The sequence below is a fragment of the Phyllobates terribilis genome, unplaced genomic scaffold (genome assembly GCF_046119375.1).
Source record: "Phyllobates terribilis strain yellow unplaced genomic scaffold, ASM4611937v1 Scaffold_1__5_contigs__length_1240528914, whole genome shotgun sequence".
Lineage (NCBI taxonomy): Eukaryota > Metazoa > Chordata > Amphibia > Anura > Dendrobatidae > Phyllobates > Phyllobates terribilis.
In genome coordinates, this window is record NW_027362761.1 from 858,654,099 (window position 1) to 858,665,911 (window position 11,813).

At 42.0% G+C, this 11,813-nt stretch overlaps 1 protein-coding gene across 1 annotated transcript in view; it reads left to right on the forward strand.

Annotated features, from left to right (window-relative positions):
- The window catches only part of LOC141153766 (NADP-dependent alcohol dehydrogenase-like), a 74,340-nt gene extending 63,150 nt beyond the window's left edge, over window positions 1-11,190 (forward strand). The window contains exons 8-9 of the mRNA XM_073638890.1: window positions 8,893-9,028; window positions 10,981-11,190. Coding sequence (XP_073494991.1) covers window positions 8,893-9,028; window positions 10,981-11,005 — 161 coding nt within the window. The 3' untranslated portion in view covers window positions 11,006-11,190. The remainder of the gene's footprint in view (window positions 1-8,892; window positions 9,029-10,980) is intronic.
- The last annotated feature ends 623 nt before the right edge of the window (window positions 11,191-11,813 follow it).

Consider the following 11,813-nt stretch of genomic DNA (forward strand, 5'->3'; position numbering starts at 1 on the left):
AATCGGTTTCCAAGTAAACGGGAGAGAGATAATGAGTCACCAGCAGTATCTGTTTTAATTAAAGAATGGGTGAAGCTCTACCTCAGTGAAGACGGTATCCTGTATCGTAAAGAAGGACAAAATCGGCAGTTGGTACTACCCAGAGTATTCTGTAGGTTGATCTTCAAAGAACTCCATGAAAACATGGGACACCTGGGAGTGGAAAGGACATCAAATTTGATCGGTGAACGGTTCTTCTGGCTGTACATGCAAAGAGATATTTAGAGGTACGTGATCAGGGAGTGTGGGTATCTGAAAGATAAATGTCCCAACACATCAACTCTTGCACCTATGGGCAACATCCGAACTACGTATCCATTTGAGATGATCTCAATAGACTTCCTACATCTCGAGACGTGCAAGGGTGGTTATGAATACATCTTGGTGGTGATGGACCAGTTCACTCGATTTGCTCAAGCATATGCCACCACCAATATATCAGGTAGTACAGCAGCTGAGAAGATCTTCAATGATTTTGCTTTGAGGTTTGGGTTTCCTTCGAGGTTACTGTTATGATCTGCTACAAGGACTAAGGAAAGACAGGAGATCTGTCCCTACAATAAAACTAAACTAGATCCCTACGATGTAACGGGGAACCTGATCCTGCGATCAGACCCGCTAAAGTCCTCGGCTAGTCTGTACGAAGACCTATAGATGTGAGGAAGGGATCCCTACAAGAACTAGGGACTGGGAAAAGTTGGACACCTCCTAGCAGAAATAGTAGCAGTCAAAGACAAACACACAACAAAAAGCATAGAGGTCAGAAGACCTAGCAAAACTAACAGAGAACGGTAACAGAGCACCAAGCTAGCTCAAGAGTAGTAAATACAATGAAGTCCAACAAGGCCAGAAGGGCGGAGCCGGAATAAATAGGCAAAAATGGTCATGTGACCAGCAAACTAAAAAAAAACTAACAGGAGAGTTCTAACAGTACCCCCTCTTCTAAGAGGATCCTCCGGATCCCCTAGGCCCAGGCTTATCAGGAAACCTCCTGTGAAACGCTCTGATAAGTCTGGAAGCAGAAACATCATCCGCCCTCACCCATGAGTTATCCTCGGGTCCGAAACCCTTCCAAGCGACGAGATACTGCAAACTCCCTCTATACCGTCTAGAATTTAGGATGCGGGAAATTTCATATTCCCCGTCCTCCACCACCGGAGGAACAGTGGCAGAGGCGTCACCATCCGACACGTCAGCTCTTTTCAACAGAGAAACATGAAACACCGGGTTAATCTTCCAGGAGGTAGGAACCTCCAACCTAACAGCAGATTGGTTAACTATCTGAAGCACCTTAAAGGGCCCTACAAACTTGGGACCCAATTTTTTAGAAGGAATCCTCAATCGCAGATTCTTAGAGGACAACCAAACCATGTCACCAACAGCAAACAAAACCTCTTGCCGTTTCCTATCAAAGTACCTCTTAGATTTTTTGTTAGCCTCCTGAAGATTACCACGTACATCCGTCCATACTCTCTCCAAATCACCGGAAAAACTCTCCTCCTCAGGCACAGCCGATACCAATTTGGAGAATGACCCAAAAGACGGATGTCTCCCAGAACAACAAAAAAAGGCGAACACCCAGCAGAAGAGGATGTATGGTTGTTAAGAGCAAATTCAGCAAGTGGCAGAAACTCAGACCACCCCTCTTGATTGTCTGCCACAAAACAACGCAAGAACTGCTCAACATCCTGGTTCTTCCTTTCTGTCTGGCCATTAGACTCAGGATGATATCCGGATGAAAACGACAAATGAACTCCCAACCTGTCACAAAAGGCACGCCAAAAACGAGCCAAGAACTGAGGTCCCCTATCAGAAACAATGTCAGTAGGAACACCATGTAGTCTGACAATTTCCTTGACAAAGGCCTTAGCGAGTGTCTTAGCGCAAGGCAGTTTGATGAAGGGAACCAAGTGACACATCTTGCTAAAACGGTCCACGACCACCCAGATGACCGTGAAAACTTCAGAGGGGGGAAGGTCAGTAATAAAGTCCATAGCCAGATGTGTCCAAGGTGCACTAGGAACCTCCAGAGGGCAAAGCAACCCCGCAGCAGGAGCATGCGAAGACTTGGATCTAGCACACACAGTACATTGACGCACCCACTTAATGACTTCCTTCTGCCATCCAGGCCACCAAAAACTGCGACCCACAAGTCTCTTAGTCTCAGAAATTCCTGGATAACCTGCCAACCGAGACTCATGACACTCCACAAACAAATCTCTCCTAAAAGGTCCTAGGCACAAACAACCTCCCATGGGGAGTGTTAGATGGGGCATTCTCCTGAGCTTTAAGAATCTCATCCTCCAAAACGGAGTCCAAAGCAGCAATCACAACACCTTCTTGTAAAATGCTCTCTTCTTCCTCCTCAGCACCGACCATGGGAGAAAAGCTGCGAGACAAAGCATCCGCTTTAACATTCTTGGTACCCGGGATGTAAGAAACGGAAAAATTAAACCACGAGAAAAAAAGTGCCCACCTAGCCTGACGGGCATTCAAGCGCTTGGCAGCATCAAGATAGATCAGATTTTTATGATCAGTGAAAACCTGAATGGGAAATTCAGCACCTTCCAAGAGGTGACGCCAGTGTTCAAATGAGAGTTTAATAGCCAGCAATTCCCGATTACCAATATCGTAATTAAGTTCAGTCTCAGAAATTTTTTTTGAAAACAAGGCACAGGGATGTATTCCATCCTTATTTTCCTGAGACAACAACGCACCGACCCCCACAGAGGAAGCATCAACCTCAACCAAAAACGGCTTAGTCACATCAGGCTGCATAAGGATGGGAGCAGAGGTGAACCTCTCCTTAAGAAGCACAAAAGCCTCAATGGCCTCAGAAGTCCACTGAACCACATTAGCACCTTTCCTGGTGAGATCGGTCAGCGGTTTGACAACAATAGAAATTTTTTTTATGAATTTTCTGTAATAATTGGCGAAACCCAAAAACCTCTGTTTCGATTTCAAACCAATAGGCCTAGGCCATTCCTGCACAGCTTGAACTTTAACCAGGTCCATCTCAAAACCTTCACTGGAGATAAAAAAAAAAAAAAAAACTAATTCTCTGTACAGCGAACTTACATTTCTCTAGCTTAGCAAAAAGCGAATTGTCCATTAATAACTGTAAAACCTCACGTACGCTCTGACAATGAGACTCCAGATCAGGCGAATAAATCAAAATGTCATCCAAATACACAACCACATTTTTGCCGATTAAAGGTCTAAGGATGTCATTAATAAGATTCTGAAAAAATGCTGGAGCATTGGTAAGACCAAAAGGCATAACCAGATTCTCAAAATGACCCACAGGAGTGTTAAAAGCAGTCTTCCATTCATCACCCTCCTTCATGCGCAACAAATTGTATGCCCCCCAGAGATCAATTTTAGAGAACCACTTGGCCCCCACTAACTGGTTAAATAAATCAGGAATCAATGGCAGTGGGTAAGGATTGCGTACAGTAATTTTATTAATCTCACGAAAGTCCAGACAAGAACGTAACCCGCCATCTTTTTTTTTCACAAAAATAAATCCAACAGCCACAGGAGACTTGGAAGGCCTAATGTGACCGGCGGCCAAGCTTGTCTGTATGTATTCCTCCAAAGCCTTTCTCTCAGGAATAGTAAGATTAAATAAACGACTTTTAGGAAGAGTCGCTACAGGGACAAATTCAATGGTACAATCATAGTCTCTATGGGGAGGCAAAATTTGTGACTCCTCCTCAGAAAAAACTCTCCAAAAATCCTGAATAGGTACAGGTAATTCCCCTTTATCCACAGCAGCAATACGCCCGTTACAACACTTGTCATAACACTTAGGGCTCCAGGACTTAATTTCATTGGTAGACCAATCCAGAACAGGATTGTGTAATTTTAACCAGGGCAACCCCAATATTACTGGAGAAGGCAAATTATTTAATACTACCAAATCCAAATTCTCTTGATGAATACCATTAATAGTGAGGGGAAATTCACAGACCTTATGAGTAACACTCTTCAAGGGAGAGCCATCAACAGAAACCACAGTAATCGTGGATGACAAAATTTTAGGTTTTAATTTAAGTTTTTCCAAGAATCCCCCATCAATCACATTCAGAGTAGAACCGCAATCCACAAAAACCCGAAATTCAATTAATTCATCCTGAGCAGCAGTAGTCGCAGATAGGAATACACCCTTAGAATTTAAACAGGCTATTCTTGCATGACTGACCATTTTTTTTTCTTTATTCATACGAAGCACACAGTTCTTAATAAAATGACCAGAATTTCCGCAATAGAAGCACAAACCTTCAGAAAGCCTGCGGTCTTTTTCCTGAGAGCGGGGTGCCATCGCCCCAATCTCCATCGTCTCTCCTTTGTCAGCACAGACCCTCTCAGGAGACGCTGCTGACATATCAGAGGATTTGCTCTCATTAACCCTTGCACGCAGTCTCTTATCCACCCGTATAGCTAATTGCATTGCCTCCTGCAAGTTTCCAGGTGTGGGATAAGCAATCAGTAAATCCTTAACCCTTTCACCTAGCCCTGCAAGAAACAAGCTTTTCAAAGCAGAATCGTTCCACACCACCTGGGCAGACCAGCGACGGAAGTGAGAACAATATTTTTCCACATTACCTGATCCCTGCCTCAGATGTCTCAATTCAGACTCAGCAAATGACACACGATCAGGATCATCATACAACAAACCCAAAGCAGAAAAAAAAATATCCACTGATCTAAAGCACGGATCACTAGGTTGGAGAGAGAAGACCCATCCCTGAGGATCTTTGCGCAAAAGTGACATTATGAACCCTATGCGTTGTGATTCATCACCAGAGGATCCGGGTCTCAAACGAAAATACAATAAACAAGCATTTTTAAAAGAAAAAAAATCTTGTTGTTCGCCAAAAAATAGATCAGGCAGACGTACCTTTGGTTCCACAAAATGTGCTCCAGAACAGCTACTCACGTGTTGTTGGAGCTTGGCCACCTCCAGAGAGAGTCCCTGCAAGCGTTGAGCCAAATCTTGAACCGAGACCATGATGGAAAACTGGAGGTCTTTCCTTAGAGAAATTTTTATTTTTTTTTTTTTTCTTTAGGCTGGACTTACTGTTATGATCTGCTACAAGGACTAAGGAAAGACAGGAGATCTGTCCCTACAATAAAACTAAACTAGATCCCTACGATGTAACGGGGAACCTGATCCTGCGATCAGACCCGCTAAAGTCCTCGGCTAGTCTGTGCGAAGACCTATAGATGTGAGGAAGGGATCCCTACAAGAACTAGGGACTGGGAAAAGTTGGACACCTCCCAGCAGAAATAGTAGCAGTCAAAGACAAACACACAACAAAAAGCATAGAGGTCAGAAGACCTAGCAAAACTAACAGAGAACGGTAACAGAGCACCAAGCTAGCTCAAGAGTAGTAAATACAATGAAGTCCAGCAAGGCCAGGAGGGCGGAGCCGGAATAAATAGGCAAAAATGGTCATGTGACCAGCAAACTAAAAAAAACCTAACAGGAGAGTTCTAACAGTTACACCACAACCAAGGAAGAGAATTTGAGAACCAGCTATTTGCCAAGCTAGGAAAGTACTGTAGAATTCAGACATCCTGCACAACACCCTATCACCCAGAGGGAAATGGACAAGTGGAACGTTTTAACCGGACATTATTGTCGATGTTGCGCACTTTAACAGCTGACGAGATGAAAGACTGGAAGAATTCTCTGTCAAAAGTGGTACATGCCTATAACTGTACAAAGAGCGATGCAATGGGTTACTCACCCTTTTTCCTATTGTATGGACAATCGCCAAGACTGCAAATCGACATCATATTCGATACTCCGGTGTCAGAGACTTACATAATGTATCCGGAGAACATTCGGAAATGTAAGGAACGGATGGCAGAGGCATACAACATAGCGTCCAAAGTGGTTACGCAAGGACAGAGCAAGCGTAAGGAGTACTATGATCGAAAATGTTATGGAGCAGAATTGATACTGGATGCTAGTCAAGAACGTACATGAGAAAGGTGGTCCAGGAAAACTTCGTTCATATTGGGAAAACAAGGTGTATGTGGTCATAAGGAGGAAAGCTGATGACAGCCCAGTGTATGAAATTCGATTTGAAATGGGACACAAGAAAACCAGAATAGTCCATCGGAATTTTTACTACTACCTTGTGATTATCTCCCACCACAACAAGACTTCCCAGAAGTAGACCAACATCGTCCGAGATCGACTAAGGGACCACCACAGACTGAAGCTCCGGAGGTGAATAGTGAACCTTGAAAGTACCGATGAAGAAGAGCACACCATCATATTTCATGGACCGGCAAGGAGAGGGATGTACCATCCTCAGAAGAGTGAACTAAGTCCAGAGGCTTCAGAGTTTGTACCAAGGAGTACAGATGAAGTCCAATTCAGATCTGAAGATCGAACACTGGCACCTGAAGAGACCAATTTACACTCAGGAGGAGCGAGATTACCAGACCATGTGGAAACAAGCAACTCAGGAGAAGTACAGGAAATTACGGAGGCAGCTCCAAAAGCATCTGAGGAAGCACGGGAAATGAGTGCGGCGGAATAAAATTCTGTGACCGAAGAACCCGTGGTCTCTGATGAACAACCCACCAGGAGGATGTCGACTCAAGAAGTGAGGTGGCCCGTGATGCTGACGTATGAGACACTTGGTGAACCGAGTCAAGGACTGTCGACTGGAAACAGGTATCTCTGCCTGTGGACCAGGTAAGCCCACTTGAGTGGTATTCACCATCGAGAGGAAGTATGGAAGATGTTGCCTACTGGAAAGACTTGTTTTCATGCTTTGATTTTCCTTAAAAGAGTTTGTAGAAGCAGAGAACTGTTAAAGCATAGAGAGAGAGCTGGTTGAAGATGTACAAAAAGCTCCAGCTGAAGAGATGCTGATTGTTTTAATTGTGTTAATTGTTTATTTCTTACAGGCATCCTACAAGAAAAAGGTCGTAAGATTAGGTTGTTATCAATGTTTATGAACGTTATACCTATTTCACAATGCCAATTTGTATATAAAGTTATCCATCTTTCACCACTGTCTCAGAATTGGTCAGATTGACCAATTAAGAAGAATGTCGAGGACAATATTCAAAAAGGAGGGAAGAGTGTGACATTCAGAAGTAGTGGTTTTGCAGAGTGTGACATGCAGAAGTAGTGCTGGTGCTTTAAAAGCATCCAGCAACTAGCAGGGTTAACGCAGTCACAGGAGAAGGGGAGTGTTTTAGCAGAGCCCCAGGGGGATTGTGAGGAAGTTGTTTACTGTCTGGCTGGAGCTGACGAGAAAGGTGGTGTGTGTGTTCTGTATCTCACAGAAGCGTCCCTGCAAGTGAAAAGGATTCAAGTCTGGAGCACAGGTCAGGTAGAGTTTCGGAACTAGCAATGCAGAGTATTGTCAGACATAAAGATAAGGACTGAAAGAAATGGTGTCATAGGGATCATCTCTTTCAGAAAACCCTCCTCCCTCCTCCATCTCACTGTGCTGTAAAGAATGCTGTGTTCATTAAGGTTCCTTTGCTTTAGAACTGTGCTGTCCTGTACTACTGGGAAGACTGAACTGTTGTGCTGCTAATGAAACTGTATTGGTTATCACTGGAGCCTGTTGCTCATAAGACTTAACTTGCACTAGCTGTGCGGCTTCTTATTAAATGCTACTGTTCTACCATTTATGAGGACTCTTGTCAAGTGTGTCCGGTCAGCAATTGAAACAACCTACGTGTCTGTGCCTGAGGGTCAATACCCCTATGTGCGTGAGAGAAGCTGCAGCACATGGTCTATGGTCGCCCTGAGTAACGGTTCTCCCAGGATTCCAAAGAATTCATGTTCTTGTCCCTGTCTGAACCTAGCGGCATGCATGTAACAAACCTGCGAATGGAATACATTTCAATATAGACCATATTATTAAAAGGTTAATTTAGTATGTATATTAACAGTAAGGCTCCGTTCTAATCAGACTCTTGGTTTAAGCCGCACCCATAAAATAACACTCCTTTTATACCTTGGCGTGCTTTTTTTTAATTAAAAAGATGACAAACATAACAGTGATTGAATAAGGGCAAATAATCTAGTAATTCAACAGTCCAAGTCGTACGGATCCAGAAATACTATTAATATGCACTTTTTTGTTTTACATCAACAAGCATTTTTAATGGGGAAAAGTTCTCCTTTTTGTTTTTTTTCTTATTTTTTATATTTTTAAATATATAATTACAAGTTTCCTTAAATTATTTTGAAACTATCCATAGGTATCTCAACACTAGGGAACCTGATATCTGCTATATTAGATATCAGTGAACCATTGGGGACTACTGGGGCTTTACAAAGGAGGAGGTGATGGTGATGGATGACTAAGGGAGCCCCATTCTTTTTTCTAACTACATATCACAATCTATAGACCACAAGCAACCTAACTGTAGCGGGACCCTGTCTGTCAGTTACAACCAAAATGATTGCTCAGTCACAGATGCTGTCATACCGTATGTTAATCTGCAGCAAATACAAATTGCAGATGATACAAAAATAAGTGTTTTTTTATTAAAGGGATTAAAACCCAAAGTATGCCAAAAGATTGTTTTGAAATATTTTCAAAAACTCTGGAGGAGGGGGCTCTATGGTATTAAAATGCCATTGACCAAATCATCTGTGGGGTTAAATAACTAGGATCAGAGTAAGATGCCATTTGCCTTTTGTCATTCTAGTGGTATGTACTATAAGAGGCATTTGCACAGAATGAAATGCATATATAAGTGATATACAGCAAAGGACATAATTCATATATTGGATTAAATGCAATATTTCACTGTTCATCATTATTACAGAAAACATAAATAAAAACTTTTTTTTTTGCCTAGGCTACAAGGGATCTGATCTCCCAAAACTGGTTGCAGATTATATGAACAAAAAATACAATCTGGAACATTTGGTCAGCAAGAAGATAACCCTGGATAAAATCAATGAAGCATTTGAACTACTGAGCAGCGGTGCAGGGTAAGTACTGTATTTGGCTATTGAATTTACCTAGGTGCAGTATGTAAGACTAATGTGGGGTTAGGACTTCAGAGTCTTCCATGGAGATTAATAGTATGACAAGGAGTGATTAGGAGGATGTAAAAATAGAGAAAAGTTAGAAATAGAAGCCTCGAGTAAAGTATTGCCACCCCATAAACACGATAATTGATTTAGGCTAAGTGCACACTGCTTCTGTCCACTTAGTCCGTGGTACACTGTATATTTTGACTGGAGCCTTTACCGATATATATACAGTATACTGTACTGTATTATTTGCAAAGGTCTCCATTTATTAGATCGAAGCCAAAAGTGTCTTTTTTCAGCCTCTTTCTGATAGCTACCATTTGTTTTACTGTACAAGAAAGTCTAACAGATTGCAATTTCCTATACCCAGGGACACTGCAACGAAATGTGTGCCATGCGGTATACATTTTTTCACAATATTTTGGTATGGTTGACGAATGCCTAGGTATCCATCCTGACTGTGGCCCTAGCCATCAATCCTGACTGTGGCCCTAGGCATCCATCCTGACTGCGGCCCGAGGCATCCATCCTGACTGCGGCCCTAGTCATCCATCCAGACTGCGGCCCTAGGCATCCATCCTGACTGCGGCCCTTGGCATCCATCCTGACTGTGGCCCTAGGCATCCATTCTGACTGCGGCCCTTGGCATCCATCCTGACTGTGGCCCTAGGTATCCATCCTGACTGCAGCACTAGGCATTCATCCTGACTGCAGCCCTAGGCATCCATCCTGACTGTAGCCCTAGGCATCCATCCTGACTGTAGCCCTAGGCATCCATCCTGACTGTAGCCCTAGGCATCCATCCTGACTGTAGCCCTAGGCATCCATCCTGACTGTGGCCACTGTCGGGCCCTTACCTCCTGAGCATATGTGCTTAACGGTGGGCACATGTGCAGTGTGCATCTAGCCCAAGTTAACTTACTCGAGTAGTTTAAAAGGGTTGTTTCAACTATTGCAGGACATAGAGAAGAACACCTTTTATTAGCCAGAGAGCCTGTGTACACAACATGAGCATACATATAGAACGATTTTTACCTCTACAGATGGTGCTCTGCAATAAAGTTATGCAGCTTGGCAGCTTGGCTTGCTAATCTACTCTCTAATGACACCCTGGTATGCTTATGGTATGCTATGTCAAAGGGTATCTGTCACCAGGCTTTTTTTTTGATGTCCTGATTCCAACAATGTGTCACTTACTGGACTACATACTGGCATTTTGGTACAATCACTGTTTTCACTGCTTCAGATGTAGCAGGTCTCTCAATGCTGAGCTCTTATAACCAGTAAGTGACACATCACTTGTATCAGGGTCACAACCCCTACATTATGCTGCTCTCAGATTACAGAACAAAAAAATGGTTGACAGATTTCCTTTATTAACAAATCTTACTATGGCACCTAGTTTAAGAGTGTCTGTGTTGTCTATAAAGGCAGGAGATTGCTACATCTATATCTTACATGTTCTCATATTCATTCAGCAAGCAGCACATTATTTTGCTACAGAACAAATATATTGCAGCCTGGAACTTCCATTTGCATTATCAGCTGATCATTAGAATCTGGGTATATTGCTATTTAAAATTTGTAACGAGTTCCAAATAAAATAAAATAACATTAGAAAAAGAGATTGCTTCCAGTGGTAAAATACATGTACTGTAATTCTAATTCTAGTAAATACAATATACAGTATAGTTAAAAAGATACTGTGGCCATAGAAGTCCTGCAGGATATCTTAGCTACAGGGAGTGTAATTATCATCATTTGTTCATGACTAATGTGTATGAAATACAACATGTGAGAAGACGATAACACTGTCATATAATTTTATTTGTTAACCCCTAGGAGTCATATGGATTAAAGGTTTGATTGTACAATTTATAAGTATTTTCCCATTTTTCTTGTTTCAGGGTTCGGAGTATTATCATATATTAAGCAGACTACAAGCGAATATATTGACGCTGTCCTTGAAGAGATGCACGTTCCAGCTTCTGATTAATCATTTAATACATACATTCTTCTATGTGATTGATGTTTGACTTTTTTTCGGTATTTGCTTTGGTTCAGCCTCTATACTAATGAAAACTAATAATGCAATAAAGTCTTATGCAAAAAAAAAATGTTGATTTGTTTTCTATTATTTGTGGCTAGAAAAAGATTGTATATTCTGCTTCTGGGGGCTCGCTCACACAAGCGTATAAAACAGCCGAGTGCTATGCAATGTTTTATCTGATAGCACTCTGCCCAATATTAGGCTATGTTCACACGTTGCTTTTTTGCTGCTGCTTTTTTTTTCTACAGCCAAAAAGCAGTAAAAAAGCTGCAGAAAAAAACAGGTTTTGCTGGCATTTTTTAATGCTTTTCTTGCTGTGTTTTTGCTGCATTTTTCAGGATCCCAAAGTTCGGCTTTGCTTCCACCATACAAGCAGGAACAATACAAATTGTTAGGCCACTAATGCAAGATGTATGTGAAACTATAAAACATTTTTGGAAAAAAAAGGGCAATTTAATCAAATTATTTAGTGGAAAAAGATTTTTATGTTTGAAAAAATAGTAACTATCCTGAACAAAAAAGTTAATAAGTTCATGAAAAAATACACAATTGCAAATGTAAAAACTGCAGGGGGAGTTTAATTGGTCGGGCAGTGTTTACCCTTCACATTAGCAGTGCATTTTGTGGGTAAAGCATTGTTTACTTTCCCACATTGGTCAGGCATTGAGATACTCAGGCAATAGTTTACTT